The 22,500-nt window shown below is 41.1% G+C and overlaps 1 protein-coding gene across 3 annotated transcripts in view; it reads left to right on the top strand.

Annotated features, from left to right (window-relative positions):
• Nucleotides 1-19,071, top strand: part of LOC125041528 (protein strawberry notch-like) — a 41,471-nt gene extending 22,400 nt beyond the window's left edge. For 2 of the 3 annotated variants that reach the window (XM_047636548.1, XM_047636549.1), the window contains 19 exons: nucleotides 1,816-1,930; nucleotides 2,048-2,257; nucleotides 7,098-7,438; nucleotides 8,014-8,255; nucleotides 8,449-8,602; nucleotides 9,117-9,251; nucleotides 9,390-9,537; nucleotides 9,759-9,902; nucleotides 10,231-10,317; nucleotides 11,991-12,080; nucleotides 12,189-12,527; nucleotides 13,711-13,875; nucleotides 14,008-14,120; nucleotides 14,223-14,494; nucleotides 14,637-14,752; nucleotides 14,901-15,088; nucleotides 15,266-15,504; nucleotides 15,948-16,147; nucleotides 16,326-19,071. In XM_047636548.1, coding sequence (XP_047492504.1) covers nucleotides 1,816-1,930; nucleotides 2,048-2,257; nucleotides 7,098-7,438; nucleotides 8,014-8,255; nucleotides 8,449-8,602; nucleotides 9,117-9,251; nucleotides 9,390-9,537; nucleotides 9,759-9,902; nucleotides 10,231-10,317; nucleotides 11,991-12,080; nucleotides 12,189-12,527; nucleotides 13,711-13,875; nucleotides 14,008-14,120; nucleotides 14,223-14,494; nucleotides 14,637-14,752; nucleotides 14,901-15,088; nucleotides 15,266-15,504; nucleotides 15,948-16,147; nucleotides 16,326-16,447 — 3,420 coding nt within the window. In that variant the 3' untranslated portion in view covers nucleotides 16,448-19,071. Of the gene's footprint in view, nucleotides 1,122-1,815; nucleotides 1,931-2,047; nucleotides 2,258-7,097; nucleotides 7,439-8,013; nucleotides 8,256-8,448; nucleotides 8,603-9,116; nucleotides 9,252-9,389; nucleotides 9,538-9,758; nucleotides 9,903-10,230; nucleotides 10,318-11,990; nucleotides 12,081-12,188; nucleotides 12,528-13,710; nucleotides 13,876-14,007; nucleotides 14,121-14,222; nucleotides 14,495-14,636; nucleotides 14,753-14,900; nucleotides 15,089-15,265; nucleotides 15,505-15,947; nucleotides 16,148-16,325 lie in introns of all 3 variants that reach the window. The other variant, XM_047636547.1, reaches the window with a different exon arrangement.
• Nucleotides 19,072-22,500: the final 3,429 nt, after the last annotated feature.

The raw sequence follows: 22,500 nt of genomic DNA on the forward strand, positions 1-22,500 counted from the left end.
TTGTGCCTAGGGGTCTTCCAGTTCAATGGAAAATGAAAAGGTGTTGATTCACCATGGTTGAAGATTAATCAAAATGATGTTTGCATATTGTAGAAATGGCCTTAAGCTGCAAGCTTAAGAAAAGGAGCATTGCATGGATTATTTGACAAAAGTGATTGACGATGGAAAGTGACAAGGAAAATGAAGATGGTGAACTGCCAGACATTCCTGTGCCCGAGTGGATCAGTCAGAGGCAGAAGACAAAACTGAAGAAGCAAGAGCAAGAAAGACTTCATGCCTCTGTTGAGAGGGGCCCGAGGGCTGGGGCAAGTAGCCTTGTGGGGAGGCCTCCTGTGTGGGGGCTCCCTTCAGAAGCACCTTGTATTGTGCTGAATGATGATGATGAGGATTTACCTGATATCTTCATGAATGGGGAAGATTCAGATGTAGAAGTCATAGAAGATACATCATCAAGTGGTTATTGCACTGAGGGCCTATCAGAGGTCCGTGCAAAACGTGATTGTGAAGATGATGTTGAAGTGCTCAGAGTACTTTCAACATCAAATAGAGTTGAATCATCTGATATTCAGATTTTGAATGAGAAAGCAAGAAGCCTGCCAGTTAAACATTTGCCTTCAAAAGAATCGGGCATTGAGGTTGTTGCTATTGCAAGTGAGAAAACGTTGATCAGGAAGCATCAAGGTCCACTTCGAAAAAATAAAGGAATATTGAAGGAGCCTCACTCAGCTGAAAGCAACAAAAGAAGGTTGGAGGAGCCCTTCCTTCCCCCTTCCAAAAAGAGGAACAGTGGAAGGCCACGAGCCCCAAGGGGAATGGCGAGCTTTTTCAGGTATTTGGGTGGCCTGAGCCAACTAGTGCAAGGCAGAGATGATTTCTTCCAGAAAGTGAGATGCCCCATGCACAACGAGATGACTATAGGCAGTGCATTATGTCAGCTTTGCAATTGGCCTGTGAGTCTAGAATTGGCATTCACAAATTTAGACATACAGAAGAGGATGTACAGGCTTTGCAGACAGTCTGACAAGAAGATTCGTGAGCTGATTGAGGCACCCTTTTGCCTCACTGTTGAGGACAGGGAATGGCTGTATATTAAATCCATGGGTAATTCATTGTGGATGCAGGTGATAACCTTTTTTCGTTTTTTTAATGGCTGCTTGTGTGAAAGGACTTGTTTTTTTCTTTTTGAACAGCTGTTGTGTAAGGTGGGGGTGGGGATTGGTTTCAGAAATAATACAACAAAATGGTTAAAAGATATGTTAAAAAAAAAAAAAAAAAATTCTGATTGGTGAAATTATATTTTATCCTGCACTAATGCCAGGTTAATTTTCCCCCCAAGATTATTCACATGACTTAAGGTTAAGCAAATGTACTTAATTATGATTGTTTAAAATTTATGTGGCCTTCATGCTAGATCGTATCCATTGCTTTTAATATTACAAGACCTGTCAGGATAGGTCATGTTAAGTGAAAAGTTGTGTTCAGCTTCTAGAAATTGCATATGTTTATTGCTCTTTGCATTTATTCGTATGGTCTGGTGTGCATGCATTCTGTATGAGAGCTTCCTTTTTTCTTAATTTCCTTTGTTGTTTTTTTGTTCAGTTTAGGCATGGATTTAGAATCTTATTTTGTAGCACAATCACATAGCTGAACAGAAATGTACCACTGGTGTTTTTACAGGCTGTTTAGAATATATATATATATATGTATATAATTATTTTTTATTTTATTTTATTATTTTATTTTTTTTTGTAATGTCTTGATACATGTTAGTACATGTATCTGTTTTTGATGTACGTATCTCTTGTCAACCGCCAGATGGGGATGCAGGTCAACCCTTTGATGCTGGCACAACCGGCAGCTGAGGAAGATGTGGAGGAGGACGATGGCATGGGTGTTGCGGAAACCTACTCAGACTACATGCCTTCAAAGTGTATGTACCTTTGTAGTTATGCTGGAGGGGAGGGATGTATAGATAGTTTTGTTGACTTTTTAGATAAACTGAATATCATTGTGTAGAGAGATGAACAGCCTTGATTTTCGTTTGCAGTGAAGGTTGGCATCAAGCATCCAGACCAGGTGGTGGAGACAGCGTCAATGTCCTCAGTAGAACCTCCTGACGTTTGGTACAAAATGGATATTCCTGATACAACCATTGACACAGGCAAACTTTCGGCCCTGCAGTTGGAGAGTATCACATATGCCTCTCAGCAGCACGAGCACTTCCTACCAGATGGGACACGTTCTGGCTTTCTCATTGGTAAGTTGTATTGGAGTAGTGTTTGGTCTGGTTCTCATACGTGACCTATGGTGGAGAAGCTGTTTACTTAATAACCTAAAAAAGTATTTTGGCAACCTTGCTAATACATTGTAAGGGGAGGAAGATGTTGAGTGGGAAATACAGGAAAAAGGAAAGGGAAGAGAGGGAGAGGGAAAGAGATGGGAAGAGGGGAAAAGAGAGAGAGAAGGGGAGAGAAAGGGAGAGAGGGAGAGGGAAGGATAGGAAAAGGGGAAAAGAGAGAGAAAGAAGGGGGAGAGATTGAGAAAGAAGGGAGAAGAGAAATAGTGGGTAAGGGAGAAGAGAAATAGTGGGTAAGGGAGAAGAGAAATAGTGGGTAAGGGAGAAGAGAAATAGTGGGTAAGGAAAGAGAGAAGTGATCATGAATAAAAGAGATTACTCCCACTCCCATTGCCCTTATTGTCACTGCGCTGGATAACATGTCATGACATGACAGGCAGGCAGGCAGACAGGCAGGCAGGCAGACAGACAGGCAGGCAGGCAGGCAGGCAGGCAGGCAGACAGACAGGCAGGCAGGCAGACAGGCAGGCAGACAGGCAGGCAGGCAGGCAGGCAGGCAGGCAGGCAGGCAGGCAGGCAGGCAGGCAGACAGGCAGGCAGGCAGGCAGGCAGACAGGCAGGCAGGCAGGCAGACAGGCAGGCAGGCAGGCAGGCAGGCAGGCAGGCAGACAGGCAGGCAGGCAGACAGACAGACAGATAGGCAGGCAGACAGACAGGCAGGCAGACAGGCAGGCAGGCAGGCAGGCAGACAGGCAGGCAGGCAGGCAGGCACGCAGGCAGGCAGACAGGCAGGCAGGCAGGCAGACAGACAGGCAGACAGATAGGCAGGCAGACAGGCAGGCAGACAGACAGGCAGACAGACAGGCAGGCAGGCAGGCAGACAGGCAGACAGACAGGCAGGCAGACAGGCAGGCAGACAGGCAGACAGACAGGCAGACAGGCAGGCAGGCAGGCAGGCAGGCAGGCAGGCAGGCAGACAGACAGACAGACAGACAGGCAGGCAGGCAGGCAGGCAGGCAGGCAGACAGGCAGACAGACAGGCAGGCAGGCAGGCAGACAGGCAGGCAGGCAGACAGGACAGACAGACAGATAGGCAGGCAGACAGGCAGGCAGGCAGGACAGGCAGACAGGCAGGCAGGCAGACAGACAGGCAGGACAGACAGGCAGGCAGGACAGACAGGCAGGCAGGCAGGCAGGCAGGCAGGCAGACAGACAGGCAGACAGATAGGCAGGCAGACAGGCAGGCAGACAGACAGGCAGGCAGGCAGGCAGGCAGGCAGGCAGGCAGGCAGACAGACAGGCAGGCAGGCAGGCAGACAGGCAGGCAGACAGGCAGGCAGGCAGGCAGGCAGGCAGGCAGGCAGGCAGGCAGGCAGGCAGGCAGGCAGACAGACAGACAGACAGATAGGCAGGCAGACAGGCAGGCAGACAGGCAGGCAGGCAGACAGGCAGGCAGGCACGCAGGCAGGCAGGCAGACAGACAGACAGGCAGGCAGACAGGCAGACAGGCAGGCAGACAGAGCAGACAGGCAGGCAGGCAGGCAGACAGGCAGGCAGACAGACAGACAGGCAGGCAGGCAGGCAGGCAGACAGGCAGACAGGCAGGCAGGCAGACAGGCAGACAGGCACACAGACAGGCAGGCAGGCAGACAGACAGACAGGCAGACAGACAGGCAGGCAGACAGGCAGGCAGGCAGGCAGGCAGGCAGGCAGGCAGGCAGACAGACAGACAGACAGGCAGGCAGGCAGACAGGCAGGCAGACAGACAGGCAGGCAGACAGACAGGCAGGCAGACAGGCAGACAGACAGGCAGACAGGCAGGCAGACAGACAGGCAGGCAGACAGGCAGGCAGGCAGGCAGGCAGGCAGGCAGGCAGACAGACAGACAGACAGACAGGCAGACAGGCAGACAGACACAGGACAGACAGGCAGACAGACAGACAGGCAGACAGGCAGACAGACAGACAGACAGGCAGGCAGACAGGCAGGCAGGCAGGCAGGCAGGCAGGCAGGCAGGCAGACAGGCAGGCAGGACAGGCAGGCAGGCACAGACAGCAGGACAGACAGGCAGGACAGGCAGGCGCAGACAGACAGGCAGACAGGCAGGCAGGCAGGCAGACAGGCAGACAGGCAGCAGACAGGCAGGAGCAGCAGCAGGCAGGCAGACAGGCAGACAGACAGGCAGGCAGGCAGGCAGACAGACAGAGCAGCACAGGCAGGCAGGCAGGCAGCAGGCAGCAGGCAGAGCAAGGCAGGCAGACAGGCAGGCAGGCAGCAGGCAGAGCAGCAGGCAGGCAGACAGACAGGCAGCAGACAGATAGCAGGCAGACAGGCAGGCAGACAGCAGCAGGACAGGCAGGCAGGCACAGCAGCAGCGGCAGCAGACAGACAGACAGACAGACAGGCAGACAGACAGCAGGCAGCAGACAGCAGGCAGGCAGACAGCAGGCAGGCAGCAGTACAGCAGCAGACAGACAGGCAGCAGACAGAGGCAGGCAGACAGCAGCAGGCAGGCAGACAGGCAGGCAGCAGCAGGCAGGCAGACAGAGCAGGCAGACAGCAGGCAGCAGGCAGGCAGGCAGCAGACAGACAGGCAGACAGGCAGGCAGACAGGCAGACAGCAGCAGGCAGCAGGCAGGACAGACAGCAGGCAGCAGGCAGGCAGGCAGGCAGCAGGCAGCAGGCAGACAGGCAGCAGACACAGACAGGCAGGCAGGCAGACAGGCAGCAGGCAGACAGGCAGGCAGACAGCAGGCAGGACAGGCAGGCAGGCAGGCAGGCAGCAGGCAGGCAGACAGACAGACAGCAGGCAGGCAGACAGGCAGGCAGGCAGGCAGCAGGCAGACAGACAGGCAGACAGACAGACAGACAGACAGGCAGACAGCAGGCAGACAGCAGGCAGGACAGACAGCAGGCAGGCAGCAGGCAGACAGGCAGGCAGACAGACAGCAGCAGGACAGGCAGACAGCAGACAGACAGCAGCAGACAGACAACAGGCAGACAGGCAGCAGGCAAAGCAGCAGGCAGACAGACAGGCAGCAGGCAGGCAGCAGCAGCAGGACAGCAGGCAGCAGACAGACAGCAGGCAGGCAGACAGCAGGCAGACAGGCAGGCAGCAGCAGCAGACAGACAGGCAGACAGGCAGCAGCAGACAACAGCAGGCAGCAGGCAGACAGCAGGCAGACAGCAGCAGCAGACAGAAGGCAGACAGCAGGCAGACAGCAGACAGACAGCAGGCAGGCAGACAGACAGACAGCGCAGGCAGGCAGGCAGGCAGCAGGACAGACAGGCAGACAGACAGACAGGCAGGCAGACACAGACAAGACAGACAGACACAGACAGACAGCAGGCAGACAGACATGACAGCAGCAGAGCATAGACAGACAGACATAGACAGACACAGACATAGACAGACACAGACATAGACAGACACAGACAGACACAGACAGACACAGACATAGACACAGACATAGACAGACAGACAGACAGACACAGACACTGACGACACAGACACTGACGACACAGACACTGACGACACAGACACTGACGACACAGACACTGACGACACAGACACTGACGACACAGACACTGACGACACAGACACTGACGACACAGACACTGACGACACAGACACTGACGACACAGACACTGACGACACAGACACTGACGACACAGACACTGACGACACAGACACTGACGACACAGACACTGACGACACAGACACTGACGACACAGACAGACACAGACATAGACACAGACATAGACAGACAGACAGACAGACACTGACGACACAGACTGACGACAGACACTGACGACACAGACACTGACGACACAGACACTGACGACACAGACACTGACGACACAGACACTGACGACACAGACACTGACGACACAGACACTGACGACACAGACACTGACGACACTGACGACACTGACGACACAGACAAAGTGTAATATTGGAGGAGTACAGGGCTTTCTTCATACCACATTATAATCATCATCATATTGTTATTAATGAATAAAGTAAAGAAAAGCCACAAGTCATGAAAATTTGTTTCATGCTCACATTCATTCACAGAGGTGTTACCAAGGATAGGAGGTACACATGATTGGTTCAGAGAGACTACAGGGTACCATGGAAAGGGGAATGGAGGGGATTTGGGATGTACATGACATATATTATGATGATTCTAATGTTATACTTACTATGTTCATTCACAAGTAAGAAGAGAGGGTGCCAAGACACTCACGATTAGTTCAGGGAGACAAGGGGGTATCAAGGGAATGCGGTCTTTGTAGGGGTTTCATATGCCATACATTGCAAGAATTCTTATTTTATGCTTTTACCTTTACACTGTATTCATTCACAAGGAAAAGAGAGGCAGTAACAAAACCAGGATCTGGTTGTATGATTGGCTGAGGGAGAAGGAGCTCAAGAGGGTGGGTTTGGGGGGATGTAGCTAGAAGAAACTTGCTTAATAGTCCCAGAATTATTTCCATGTACTCTCTACCTTCCATTGATAAGAAAAAGATAAGGGGACTGTAGCCTGCCAGTTTCTGAAAGGCTTTGCTCCGTATGGCATAAGTTCAGTGTATCAATATCAAAGAAAATTATTGAATAAGCATTGCCTTGTTTATGCTTTTGGGTAAATTGAATAGCTCTCCTTCAGCATATAGTTTTAGAAATTTTGAAAATTATTCTGTATAAGGTACCTTTATTTTGTAAGTTTGTATAAAAGTTTTATCAGATGAATATTTTTAAAGATTAGTCATCTTTAACATTTCTATAATTTTTCACCAGGTGATGGTGCTGGTGTGGGCAAGGGCCGTACTATTGGAGGGATAATCTATGAGAACTACCTAAAGGGGCGAAAGAAGTCCATATGGGTGTCAGTGTCAAATGACTTAAAGTACGATGCTGAACGGGACTTGAAGGATATTGGTGCGGGCCACATCCAGGTTCACTTCCTCAGCAAAATGAAATATGGAAAAATCAACTCTGACCTCAATGGTAATGTAAAGAAGGGCGTCCTCTTTGCCACCTATTCAGCTTTGATCGGAGAGTCTTCAAGTGGCCAAGGAAAATACAAGAGCCGTTTAAAGCAGATTCTGAACTGGTGCGGCGATGATTTTGATGGTGTTGTAAGTATTGCCTTGCTTTTGCTCTGTGTGCACATGTGTGTATCTGTGCCTGTATTTCTGTTCACTGTTCTCTTTGGGAAACCTGTAAGACACCCCATTTTACTAGGGTATTTGTTAGAAAAATAAATTTTTGTGATTTAAAAAAAATTATGTAATGAAAATAGATATGTCATATTTTTGGGAACATCACCTGCACTTGTAATAAAGTCATTTTCCTAGATAGAAATGCATGGTATCATTTATGAAGAAGAAAATTTGAAACTACTGTTTCTGTGCATTGATGTTTTGTGATGCTGTATTTGATATCATCATTGTTATTGTGTACTGTTTATTCAGTAGTGACTGTATGACACTCTTAGATTTTCCTGTCTAAGAATTTTTTCATATGTATAGTTTATATACTGATCCATAACAACTGATGCAGTCGTTGAAGTGAATAAAATAATATAAATATACCAGTATCATGTAAAAGCTAGTTTTACTGAAAGGTATGTTGAAATGTTTTTAGATAATCATATTGGAAATCTGACACTGAGAAATATATAAATGTTTAATGTCTAATGGCTTGTTCACAGATTGTGTTTGATGAATGCCATCGTGCCAAGAACCTCTGCCCGGTGGGCTCTGGAAAGCCAACCAAGACAGGTTTAACTGTCTTAGAACTCCAGAACAGATTACCCAAAGCGCGTGTGGTGTATGCATCTGCTACTGGAGCATCTGAACCAAAGAATATGGCATACATGGTCCGTGTTGGAATCTGGGGCAAGGGAACTCCGTTCCCCGAATTCACAGATTTCATCAGTGCTGTTGAAAAGAGGTAGGCACTGATTTTTTCTAATTTTTGAATGATGCATAATCACTAGGTTTAGTTTCACCTAATGTGGTCAGTAGGTGAATATACAGATAGACTGAAATATGGAAATGTAACGTTCTGATGATAAGGAAAACTTAAGCATTGAAGTCAATTTAAATTTATAGATTTTAACTACTATCATTATTTTCCTCTTCAGGGGTGTTGGTGCTATGGAGATCGTGGCTATGGACATGAAACTCCGTGGCATGTACATTGCCCGACAACTAAGCTTCCATGGAGTATCCTTCAGAATAGAAGAAGTTCCTTTGGAGGAAGATATCAAGCTAGTGTATGATGACTCTGTCAAATTGGTAAGTATTTTATGTGGCAAGTGATTTACGGGATTTCAGGTGGACTTCCAAGGATCCTGCAACACAAGCCAGTGCTTTGCTGACAAAATAAACCTTTTCTTAGCAAATTAGATATCAGTTTCATGTGGATAAGGTTTTCATTCCAGTAACTAGTCATTTTAACCCTATATGGGCCAAAACAACAAATTGTTCACAAATATCCTTTGGCCTTCAGTAGAAAACAGTAAATTAAAACTATCTGTGCCAGATCTGTTTAATTTGTCAAGTGTCCCAGAGAAATATCCAACTGGAAAGTTGACTGGTTGAGTCTGAGGCTCAGTAAGCAGTTGTGAAGCTTGGACTTTTTGTTTCCAAGTATGACCAGGATAACAATGGTTCACTTGAATTAATGACCAACATGTAAAATTGCAGAGGTAACAGTAATTGCAATGAAATTCTTTGAAGCATTTTGGGTATGTAAGTGATCCATATGTGGTCCACAGTGTTACTCATGACCCCCCTCCCTCCATTACAGTGGGTGGATGCCCGTCAGAAGTTCCAGGAGGCATCAGAGCTGATCAATGCAGAGAAGGGGATGAAGAAATCCATGTGGGGTCAGTTCTGGTCTTCACATCAGCGTTTCTTCAAGTATTTGTGCATTGCTGCAAAGGTATGTCATTTACATTTTAAATAGTGCCACTCTTAACAAAGGTTTTTTTATTCTGCTGATAAACAAAGTAGATTTTAATTATGGTTTATAGTTTATGTAATTATGCTTTCTACATAGTTGTGTTCTTAACAAAACCAGGTGGACCATGCAGTGCGACTAGCTCGTGAGGCTGTCAAAACAAACAGATGTGTAGTCATTGGCTTACAGTCGACCGGAGAAGCAAGAACTATAGAACAATTGGAAAAAGATGATGGGGAACTCTCAGATTTTGTTTCAACTGCAAGAGGTACATGTATAAACTTGTTTCATTGATTTAGATGAGAAATAGTCCCCCCCCCCCCCTTTTTTGTTTGTGTATTAATTTTTTTTCATTTTTTTATGAATTTATTTTTAAATGTATATAGAAATATGTATATATATGTATATATTTACTTATTTATTGAATAGTCATTTTGTTACATATTTTATATGTGACTTTTAAAAATTCCATTTGTCTCTATTTAACAGGAGTCCTGGAGTCTTTAGTGGAGAAACACTTCCCAGCACCTGACCGCAATCGCATCAACAAGATTCTTGGAATCTCAGAAACCAGTAAAGAATTCAAGGATATTATTAATGAAGTCACAGGGAAGACTTCAAAAAGGAAACCAGGTGAGTTGGCTAAAAACCTGATGGAAGGTCTTGAGAAGAGGGAGAAATATCCTGCTTTCTGGTAAAGACCAGAGATTTTCCATACCATTTAAGTTAATTAATAATTAATTACAAGTGCAGTTATACTATATTTTTATTTGTTTATTTAGTAGATCAGATCTTCAACCAGTCTACCTTAAAATTTAGGAAGGTAAACTTTTATTTAGTTGGATATGTATTGATTTTAGAATGTCTTTACTTTGGACATACTGGATATTTTTTCAGGTCTTAAAGAATAATGGCTAAGTGATGTTTAAATAAGTTCTCATGCAATTTGTTCCCCCTGAAGTACGACAAGCGGCACAGAGAGCAGCAAAAAGAAGGTACAAGGACATCCACTCCGATAATGAAGAAGACTCTGACTTTGAGATGTCAGGTGAGGGTTGGTCTCTGTTTCCTTTGGATTCAGTTTTTGCTCTGCCAGTTGTATTTGTAGGCTTCTTTTGGAACTGAAAGTAACAAGGATGAGAGTTTGAGTAACAATTTATGAAATTAAGAATTCACCTTACCAGATTGGATTGGCTCTAAGATCTGTTACAGTATTTGATGCAGTAGGGAATACATTATCTAGTTGGACCCACAATAATAGAAATATTGAGTTAAAGAAGCTCTTTAGATGTAAGAATTTGAAGTCTTGGTGATACTATATGTTGATGATGGACCTCTCTCTCAAATGCAGCCCAGGCCATAGGTAACTTTGTGCATTCCATGTTGTGCAGTCGAGCAGTGGGTAGTTGTTATGATTAGAGTAGAAGCTTGATCTTGCTTAATATTTTCTTTGGGGTTCAGTATCAGTAGAGTTGATTTGTCAGGGGTTGAGAAGTACTTGTCTGCAGGGGTGCTAGAATTGTAGCTTCTCTTTCATTAGTTACTTCCTTCTGGAACATTGGCACTTGGTTATGATGAAACAAAATGCATTCGGAAGGGAATTGTTTTAAGTGACAAACTTGAAAGAGAGAATAACATCAGATGCATTGCACTTGAAACCAGACATTTCTCAGCTTGAGAAGGAAATATAGATGATTTAATTTGTTTTGCTTATGAAATCTTTAACCCCTTCCCGACGGGTCACGCCTATAGGTGTCATAACAATGCGCTCGAAATGTGGCGTGCGGCCGTCCGCCACGGCGGTGCGCCAAATCACTCCGAGGCAGTGATTCGGCTTGATGTATCGAATTCACGCGCTCAAAGTCTGCGCGTTGCCGTGTTTCGTCAGAGCGTAGATTTTTTTTTTAGTTTTCTACACCCGCCATCAATGGTTTAATCTCATGATGTTCTGTACTGATAATTTGGTTAACTAAAATAAGGGGGGGGGGGGGATAGAATGTCTTGTTGCTTACAGTTGCTATAAAACGTATCCTCTAAATCCTCTATATCATGAAATACATTGCTATCCCTGTATCCTAACTTCACACTCAAAGGGAACCCCCAAAATTTTAGATTATTGTTTCTCCCCTTTTGCCGTTTCTGGGCAGGGAGGGCTTACCTTAAAAGTTTAAAAGTATGACATAAAATGAGATTGTTTGTAGCTATTATTTTCAAGAAATTTGCAAAATTTTTAGTTCTATTTTTTTTCTCCCAGCAGCTTTTGTGATTGCTTATGAATGATTCACTGTTTTCCTCATTATACTTCACTTTAGCTGCTAAGGAAAACTATAATTTTACCAATTTTTTGTAGTCACATTTTGTAGATTTTTTTTCATAGTTTTTGATTAATGACATGAAAGCTGTTTAGCAGAAATACAAAAAGATTTCCCAAGAGTTTACCAGGGAAATTTAGAAGATGGAGCTTTCAATTTAAAAATTTCAGTTTTATCTTGTTTGAGCAATGTGAAGATGCATGATTACTGCTACCTTGTGTACTTTAAAATTTGTTGTTTGTATAATCCGAAACAAAAATTTGTATCAAATTTAATTATTTCTATGAAAGGGCAAAAAGAATTTGCTTTTGAGACCTTGGATCTGTCTTCTGAGGGCATTTTGTGCTGTAAGAAGTATTCACTCTTTGAGTTATTAGTATATTTTCTAAGCTAAATATTTATCCATTAGGAGAGAGTGGAGGGGAAGAGGAGGAGGATGATGCCTACTCATCAGATCAGTCCTCTGATTTCTCCGACATAAGTGACTTTGATGATGAAGGTTTGTGTTGAATCTTGACTATATATACTGTTTTGCTTGTTTTTGTTACTTTTTCTTTGTTTATTTTCTATTGGAGAGTAACACTTCTTTATTGCTTTCTGACCATAGACAGTTGGGGCCGCCCGAAGAAGAGAGGGAAAGCCAAGAACCACAAGCAGAAGAATGGCAAGGGACGGGCAGAAAATGGAGCCAAACTCCCGCCTCCCCCCAGGGACCATGTGGAAAGAGCCCAGAAGATGAAGTCAGATCTCCTTAAGAATATAACCAACCTTGGCAGAAAGCTGCCTCCAAATACGCTAGACCAGCTGATTGATGAGCTTGGGGGCCCAGAAAACGTGGCGGAGATGACGGGGCGCAAGGGGCGTGTAGTACAAAGTGACGATGGGCAGGTCATATACGAGTCCAGATCTGAAGCGGATATTCCACTGGAGATTCTAAATATCAAGGGTGAGTCATGTAATGTGGATTTTAGTGCATTTTGGAGAAATATGTGAGGGGAAGTATTAACCCATTCCCGCTGGCAAAAATGAGTAAAAAATTGGGAAAATGCTGTGCTCATTTTTTATAATTTTTTGTAAAATGTCTCTACACATAGATGACTCTGCTAGTGCTTAGCCTTACCTGATTTCACCTTTCCTTGAATTGGCGTGAAAATGTATTTTTTACTAGTGCTATGAATATCGATGGTGTCATTTTTATTATCAACATTATAATTGCTGTTATAAACATTAGTAACAGCAAAATAAGGTACTGTAAAATATTTTTGTAAATCAAAGACAAGGGTAAACGGGCGAGACAGGCAGTACTCGTAATTGGCTCATTGGTGACTTATTACAAGTGTAGCCGTCTATGGGTAAAAACAATTAAACAAATACACTCACAGTGGGCATTGGCATGGCATGCCTGTTGGCAGTGGGTTAATCAGACCACAGACTTTGGGATTCACATTATCTTATGAAAGAAGACCAAACTCTTGAAAGAAAATCTGAAATTTCCCTGGACAAACAATGGCTTCAAGCTGGTGATCTAGCTTAAACCCTTCCTGACGGGTCACGCCGTGAGGCGTCAAAACAAACGCTACGCTACGAACCGGTGATTCGGTTTGATGTACTGAACTCAAATTCGGTGCGTTGCCATTGATCTCCTGAGCATAGAATTTTTTAAAAAATTTTCTTAACCGTCACCAAAGGGTTAAGGTGGGAGGTCCAAGACAATGTCTAGTGTGTTTTCAGGACCTGGAAATGAGAGAAACTGTTGTCTTAATGACAACACGTGAATGTTATAGTATGCAGGTGGTTAAGGAGATTTTTTATGTGTTGAGTGGTTGGACCTCCTAACATTGTCTTATTAATGCTTTCAAGAGGAAGTGGGTGTCATTTGTGAAATATGTGTGGTGTAGCTCCTTTATTCAGCATTCTTTATCTAGCAATATTCAGAACTCAAGCTTATTGTCTAGGTAAGATGGTGATAGGTAAATGGATTGAAATAATTTGTTCCAGTTTGAGTATGTTCCCTGAGGGTGAGAACCTAAAAGTAGAATGTTGAGCTTCAAATTCAAATGTTGTATATTAATTCAGAGTAAAAAAAAAGAAAGCAGTATGATTAACCTTTGTACCTTTTATATCTTCAGAAAAAGAGAGGTTCATGAATTCAGAAAAAGATATAGCTATCATCTCAGAGGCTGCTAGCTCAGGTATTTCACTTCAGAGTGATCGCAGAGTGAAAAACCAGAGAAGAAGAGTTCACATAACACTTGAACTTCCTTGGTCGGCAGACAGAGCTATTCAACAGTTTGGTAAGTCTTTGTGACATTTGTGATTTTCCTATTTTTCAGTTCCTGTTGAATTTTAAAAGATCAGTGAATTTATAGAGATGTCTAAGATGCTCATAATTATTCAGCTAATGTTTCCTCTAAATTTGGCAACAGGTCGAACACACAGAAGTAACCAAGTAAATGCACCCGAATATATTTTCTTGATATCTGAACTTGCTGGAGAACGCCGATTTGCCTCCATTGTTGCAAAGAGATTAGAGAGTTTGGTAAGTTTGATAACTTATATTCTTGATTTTATTACTGATGAATAAGGAAACAACTTAATATTGATGTCAAGATGACACTAATCACTTACTTGTTTCACACAGGGAGCCTTAACACATGGAGATCGAAGAGCCACAGAATCACGTGATCTCTCCTCCTTCAATATTGACAACAAATATGGCCGCATGGCACTGGAGTCAGCCATGAAGACCATGATGGGCTATGAGCACCCTATTGTCCCCCCACCTGAGGACTACAAGGGAGACTTCTTTGCAGATATACAGAATGCTCTTGTCGGAGTGGGTATGATCCTAAGAGAAGACAGCATTTATCAGCTGGATAAGGACTATAACAACTTGAGTAAATTCCTTAATAGGTTCGTGAAAGGTGTCTGTGTCTTGTAACTTTGTGCTGCCTAATTTGTAAAATTGATTTCTTGGAAATATAAGTCTTCACTTAAATGGTTGAAGAAAAATTTTCAGGAAAACCTTGTGCTTAGTAGCAATTTTCCCTTTCAGGATATTGGGAATGCCAGTAGAGCTACAAAATAGGTTATTTAAATATTTCACAGACACATTAGCTGCAATTATTAGTCAAGCCAAGCGGACAGGCAAATATGATATGGGTATCCTTGGTAAGTGTTTTATTTTTTAACCCATGTTTTGGATATTGTATATTGGATTGTCTAGGTGTGTTCAGTTTATGAATTCATTAAAAATGATTTATGTAATTCTAAGATCTTTTCCTTTTATGTATGTATTACTATGATTCATTTTTTCCAGATTTGGGGGTTGGTGGGGAGGGCTGCAAGAGAACGAAAACTAAAACGTGGATAGGAAAGCATGCTACAGGAACAGCGAAGACTGAGATCCACACTGTGTTAGTGGAGCGTGGCATGTCGTGGGCAGAAGTGCAGGAAAAATGGGCGGAACTGAGCGGGGACTTGGAAGGATTCTACCTCTCCCACCAGGTTTGTCTTGTGACCAGGCTTTTGTTTCCTGCTATGGCTCCATTTTTCAAAGACTATGACTTGGATGAAGCAGTATTGATGATATTGATAGTAGCATTAATCTATATCATACTCATAACAATAATATTTTAAGCAAAGTGCAGAAAAAAATTTACTACTTACAACTTAACTTTACAGGTTCGGAATAACAAGAAGACTGCTGTGCTTGCTGTTTTAGAACCCTCAGCCACTAATAAGAAGCGTGAGAAGAATTCCAGAATGTTCATACTTTACCGGCCCAACACAGGAATGCAAATGAAACAGGAGGCTTTTTCGGAGCTGAAGAAGAAGTACAAGAAGGTGACACCAGACGAGGCACAAGAACACTGGGAGGAGCAGTTCAAGGCCTCTAGTCACACCTGTTCACATGCCTACTGGTAAGCAACCTCAGCAAGATGGATTAGAGTATGTAAAAATGAACACTGGTGGTGGTGGTGGTGGTGGGAATGGGAATTTCAGATTGTTTTGTTGGGTAATGTAAATCCTTATAGCTCCTACTATTGATTATTTATCAATTACTAGGATATTCTTTATTATATATCTTGCATTCTCCTTTAACCCACTTGAAGTGGATAATTATAATCTGAAGCCTAACCTAGTGACAAATGCCTAAAAAAGGTAAAAGGGAATGGTACTTTTGCTTTTATTAAATATTATTTAGTTGATGCAGTTTTTAGAATCCTAAATCTGAGCTGGAGCTAGAGGTAAAGTTATGGTTCTTTTGTTACAGTTGCTGTTAGAGTTTGTGTTGCTGATAGAGGATGCACTTTTTATTCATAGCAACCAATATTGAAATAACTCCTTTCTCATTGTCCATTAGGCAAGGTAACTGTCGGCGGGTGAACAGTGGACTGGAATGCGAGATAGGCTTGCGTCGACGCACTTACCACATATTGTGTGGATTGGTGCTAAATGTTTGGGCAAAAGTGGAAGATGTTCTGGCCTCAGCACCACACAGTCACTCTTCTACTAAGATGCAGGTTGTACGTCTGAAAACGCACGAGGGAACAAAGCTTGTTGGTATGTTTTTAAAAAGATGTGTGAGAATTTAACATTTTACACATTATTACAAAGGTTTTTGGTTGTGCTATGCTACAGTGGATTTAAAGGTTTTTGGAATCTAAGTAAGGGAATAGCTTTTATTCTCTGAACTGCATGTATTGATATTTAATGTTACATGTTTTCCCTTTGTTTTCAGGGACCCTCATTCCAAATAACTTGGTTGAGAGGCTTTCTGCTGTCTTGGAAGAGGATAGCACAGAGTCTTATGAAGAGAACTTTACTGATGAAGACAGTAAAGACAGCAAGGATGAAAAATAATAGAAGTTTGAACTTATGAGGACAAATGTTGATTTCTCAGTAAGGGATAGTAGTAAAGGAAGACAGTAGTTGGTCTTCAAAGAAAGGATGTTTAAGCTAAGTGCTGTATGCAGATGCAGAGTTTTTCTATGGGTTAGCACGGATTCATCATGTTTAGGAGAAAATGTTGAATTTGTGCATTCTGCAACTGCTTATGAGCTTCTAAGCTGTTCCTTATACTGATCCTTTGGTAATGTGAAATGCACTGCATTGACAATATATTCATATCAGTGATCAGTGTTAAATGTTGAACATGGTCAGCCAAAGGATTGCTAGGAGACGTCACAAGCGATCATACACAGGTGTAGAGCAGAGCAATGTCTTTACTAATTGAGTTAATTGTATATGAATTAACATAGTTCAGGCCAGCAATCCTCATGCTGCAGGAGTTTATACCTAGTGACATTGGTATATATTTTCTAATGTGACCTTAGGCACTAAAGAGATTGCTGTACTCTTCCCCCAAGATATTGTGCTTGAAGTCACTTCTTGAGTCATCAAAGTGAGCTTATGTATAATACTGCAGTGTTGAAATTTGAGTTGCGGTTGGCCAGTTGGCATATGTAAGCAAAACTGCAAAGAGGATGGCTGTTGTCCTTAAATTTGTCAAGTGATATTTTCAGGTGTACTCCTTACTGAAGGAGTCTTGGTGGCAATTAATGGGGATATAAGTAGTGTACCTGCTGTAAAGCCAAGAAACATTTTAGGAAATGCAGAGATTCTGTAGTTATCAATATAGTGGAAAACTGTAGATTTTTCATAGATTTTGGCACCAGATAATTTGCATTTTGTGTATTTAAGTGTGCACAAATTACTGTATGTTGCCTTTCAAGATTACAATCTTGAACCATATGATTCATATTCTATCCTTTAGATTTATTTAGCCCTATGATCATGTTGCACCTTGGTAGTGTCCTGATCAACTGATTGACATACTTATTAACTGAACAAGGTCATATGATTTACAGCTTCACGTAGCTCAGTTGAAGGCTAAAAATTGATGTACATATGATTTTCTTTGTCATACTATATTTATTGTATGAACATGAAGCTGTTCCCTGATTTATATTGGTAGATTTGATGTGTTGTGGAAGAATGTACGTTGTAAAATTTATGTCTGTAAGATAACCTTCATAATTTAGATTTACACCAATAGCATTATAGGGGTATAGCTTTTCAGTACTAGTTTCTTCTAGAAAATTTGCATGTAGGATTAAAATTAATTTGATGAAACTGAGGATCATTTAATAGATAGGCATTAGCAGTAAAAAAAAGAATTAAAAAGAAAAAAACAAAGTAAAATAGGTAAGAAGGATAGAGGACATGGGCAGCAGGTACTCCTAATCAATTTACAGGGCATTTTCCAAAGTATTGTACAACGTGATCTCGTATGACCTGAACACACATTTATGGCCAAAATTCTGCAGTTTTGCATGAGGTTAAAATGTATTTCATTGATATAAATATGACAGTATTTTCCAGAAAATGTAGTCTTTACTTTCAACCTTCATATTTCCTTCTTAGTATGTGACTATTCAGCAATTTTGAATATTTGTTCAGCTTCATGTAAGGCCACAGAGTTCAGGACAGTGTTTACGGTGCCGATGGGCACAGTGTAGATAGTACAAGTGGTTTCACAAAGCAGTCATCAACAGGAGGGCATAAGGTCCAGTTCTGTTTTTTTCTTTTGTTTTGTCTTTTGTCTTTTTACAAGCAATCTTAATGGATATTTATTTTATTTATTCAGTTATCTCTTATTATACTTACTTAATCATTTTCATGGTAAGCAGTTACAGCTGTGTTGTGCATTATTTAGGAATATCATTTGAATTGGAAAGGAAAACTAGAATTGTAAAAAAAAATATGTGAATTAAGTGCAGGATGTAAGTTTTTATTTGGGAAACTTGGAATGCAAGCATCTTACATGACATAGAACCCTCCTGCTGATGATAGCAATATTTGGTGTTCTTCCATGTGAGTCATTGTGGTTAGGTCAGTCATGCCATTCATACCATACAGTAGTCACATTTCTTCACCAAGTGGGTATTTTAGATCTATTAATTTTGTATGCTTTTGCTTGTATGTTGCCCCCTGCAAAGTATTTTTTTTTCTCTGTCAGGAACAGATTTTAAGTATCTGAGTTAGCTGTAACAGAAGCAGCTGACTTCCAAGGTTAATTGTTATTGATATAGGAATCAAGTACTGTGGTGTCAGGAACAAGCCAGCTGGTACTAGGAATAGGTTTTCTGTTAAGATCTCATTAATAGGCACACACCTCCCCCTTCAACTCCATTTTACAATGCATCATGCTGTACATTGTATACGACATGCCCTCATCAGAAGTCTAAACATCGGGAGCATTTGGTTGACAGAGAATTTTTAAAATGTTATTTTAATAATCTTTCTTTCTATACTTTTTTTTTTTAAGGAAATTTGACCATGGCCTTCTGTTAAACAGGTGTTCCCTTTCAACCAAATGCAAGGAAAAGAATAAATAGTACCAATTGTAGTACTGTACTTACAATGTATTGTACCAAACTGTTAAGGGAATATGTAGCAGTCAATTATACTTGGATATTTGTTTATTTAAGCTCTATTTATTATACCCCAAATATCTAAATCTATCAATAGAAAATAAAAGGATCAACTAGTGAAACACTCGGCCGTTTACCTTTTGTGTATATATTTTTTTCTTTGCTATTTATTTTCAAAAACAATAATGCTTTACTAATCATTTTTCATGAAGAATGAATACCTGTATACACATACCAGAAATTATGGAAACCTCAGATTGGGTGAAGTCAAATAATTAGGTAATGGAAACCAATACTGCAATACTTTAAGTATGTAAAAGGAGAGAGATGCATTAGTGTATGCTCATGTCATCAATTCAACATTTACTGATTTTACATCTTATGCCTAGAATTAAACAGGAAATCGGTAAAGACAAGAGGAAAAATAGATTGTGGCCCGTTTACTAGTTGCAATAAAAATTAGTCTTACTTATTTATATTCTTTATAAAACTCTTGAATGAGAAATATGAGAAATACACTAGATACCAAAGTCCAGTGAACTGAAAATGTATGAAGCCAGTCCAAGAACAAACTTGACTTCAGAAAAACATTTCATCACTCGTCAAGTGCTGAGACTTGTTTCCTTCAAACTAGTCCCTTCCACTATTGATGCAGTTTACTTGTATGGTTTTCCCATTATGGAATGCATTTTAGTCTTAAAGAAATTTACTTTGACCTTTTCTGTTGTTGAGAGAGAGAGAGAGAGAGAGAGAGAGAGAGAGAGAGAAGAGAGAAGAGAGAGAGAAGAGAGAGAGAGAGAGAGAGAGAGAGAGAAGAGAGAGAGAGAGAGAGAGAGAGAGAGAGAGAGAGAGAGAGAGAGAGAAGAGAGAGAAGAGAGAGAAGAGAGAGAAGAGAGAGAAGAGAGAAGAGAGAGAGAGAGAGAGAAGAGAGAGAGAGAGAGAGAGAGAGAGAGAGAGAGAGAGAGAAGAGAGAAAAGAGAGAAAAGAGAGAGTGTCCCATGAGGAGATGCAGTGTCAACTCCATTCCTCTTCCTTTGCTCTGCCGTTTCAAATGCTGAAGGACCTTCACATAAAGGTCTTGACTGTTTGATCCTGTGGAACAAACTCATGATGAGTAATGCCCTTATATTAAAAAAAGATGATCAACATCATCAAATTACAGAGTGAAGCAAGTTTGCATTCCAGGATGCTTTTTATAATTGGAAAATATGCTGGAAGCCTTACATTAACAGTGAAGGAGACTATTTCAAAAGCATTAAAGCAAAGGTGGTAACGTATTCTATGCCTTTTTTTTTAAGTTCTGTTTCTCTTTGGACTGACCTCCCACGTGAGGTAGTTTACATCATTTAGCAAAGAAAAAGAAATGATCTCTGATGAAGTCAAACATGGTCGAAATAATGTACAACACATCAAATACAAAATGAAGTATTAGGTAGACTGGTATAACATTTCTCAGTAAAGAAATACAGTTCTTTTTAGACAGTTATTTTTTTAAAGGAATATTTTGTTCAGCTATTCTATATAAAGATATCCTGTAACTTCACATCACTTAGCATTTACCATTCATTTACAAGTGTACATGCCTATTACTACTACTACAACAACATTGAAATCCACAGCCACACTGAAACTACTGAAAATCGGTAAGATATGACATGTTCAAAGTTGACAAATAATTGTGACACAAAATGTCTATATCATAACTGTAGCTCTAATAAAATGCATACAACCAATCCCATTGCAATGATTCTAATTAAACAAAGGTTATGTTTATAATGAAATGGAAGGATATATGGAAGTGCCTTTTGTGTGTACATTGCAGGAGATAAACTTGTGGTTGAGCAGAATTAAAGGAGTTTTCTTGAGAGTGAGGAATGCTTTGCTTCAACTATCCAAAAGCTAAAATACAGGCAATGGATATGGTGGCAAATGAATAGTCACTGATGCTAATAATCTGAACTGTTGATGCAACTTTTTAAATAATCAACAAAACTGAAAAATGATTTTTTTTGTTCATTTTATCACAGAGAACCAACTTACCTGAAGGCTTAAGTCAGTAAATATCAAACAGGAAACCCTGAAAGAAGTTCTTTTAAGTAAAACTAATGAAACTAAGAAGTAATTAAGGGACTTTGCAACTATGCCTAAATTAGTAGTTCCCAAGCTTTTTGCTACTAAAGATCCCCTTTGTTAAATCTAATTTTCCTTTGGATGCCAATTTCATAAACAAATAAAAACTTCAATTTCCTAGTTTCACGGCATTCAGTTAAATGCATCTCAGTATTTAGAAATCAAACAAAAAATTTATTTTTTTCTAGCAGCCATGTCATGAGTACTTATACATAAATTTTGAACTGATATCATGGTCCCCAATTCCACTTTCGCAGACTCCCTGGGGTTCTGGGACTAGGGAACCACGGGACTAAATTAAGTACAGTTTTCATTGTTTTTTTTTTTCACATTACACCACTGTGACAACATCGATGTACAGAAATGCTCTAATACACATTTTTTAATCACCATGTATTCTACTAATAATACAGATAAACAACTGATTTTCCAGGACCATTGGTTCCTGACCCTTTCAGTATTATTTATTTTGTTAGATCAAAAGAGGTCACATAAATCTGGCACAGATTTTGCCTTGAAGCAGCTGATTTTTCTGAACACTTTCATCTTTTCTCATAATGATATGGACCGTTTTTATGCTCAATTTCAGACACTTCTTCTCTGCTTAGAAGCCAAGTCATATATGCTAGGACTTGTGCAAGCTCAATGGAGCTGATTCAGCCTCTGCTGTTTTCTGTTAAATGAGCATGCCACATAGCTGCCCAATGAACCAATCTGGCATTCACTGTAAATTGAAGTTTCCACTCCTAATTCTGTCCAGGCTACAAGAGATACCAAGCCATCAGTTGCTGGAAAATCTATAGTGTATCTGTACATTTATCTAGTTACCAAAGCTCTTAAACACAGTTGATGAAGACACTCCAATTTGGACAGTGAATTATTCAGTTTTATTAAACACTGGAAATGTATTTACTGGATGCAAAGTTGCATACTCTACATTGCTGCACACCATCATGCAAGAAGTAGGCTTTTCTGAACTTCAAATATGCAACAGTAAATCCAATGTCCAGTTAAAGGAATTGCTTCACACAAATATTATAGAAATTGTGGTAATGAATTTGTCATCTGATCATTAAACTTCACTTGTTACATCTGAAAAGGTGGTTACTAACATATTTCACCAGCAAATGTTAGTTGTACTGTACAATATATTTACTTATATTTTGATGACAAAATATTGTTGGTTACAATTCTGTTATGATTGGGAAACAACATTACAACCTGCTTTGTATTAAGAGTTTACATTAGTTCAATTCATCATAAAGCTTTAGCAAAACTGGACTACATTACATTAAAAATTTATTGCTTCAAGATTGTTCTTGGGTAAAAATGCACTTGTGTTAATTTAAC

This window comes from Penaeus chinensis, chromosome 30 (assembly GCF_019202785.1).
Source record: "Penaeus chinensis breed Huanghai No. 1 chromosome 30, ASM1920278v2, whole genome shotgun sequence".
Lineage (NCBI taxonomy): Eukaryota > Metazoa > Arthropoda > Malacostraca > Decapoda > Penaeidae > Penaeus > Penaeus chinensis.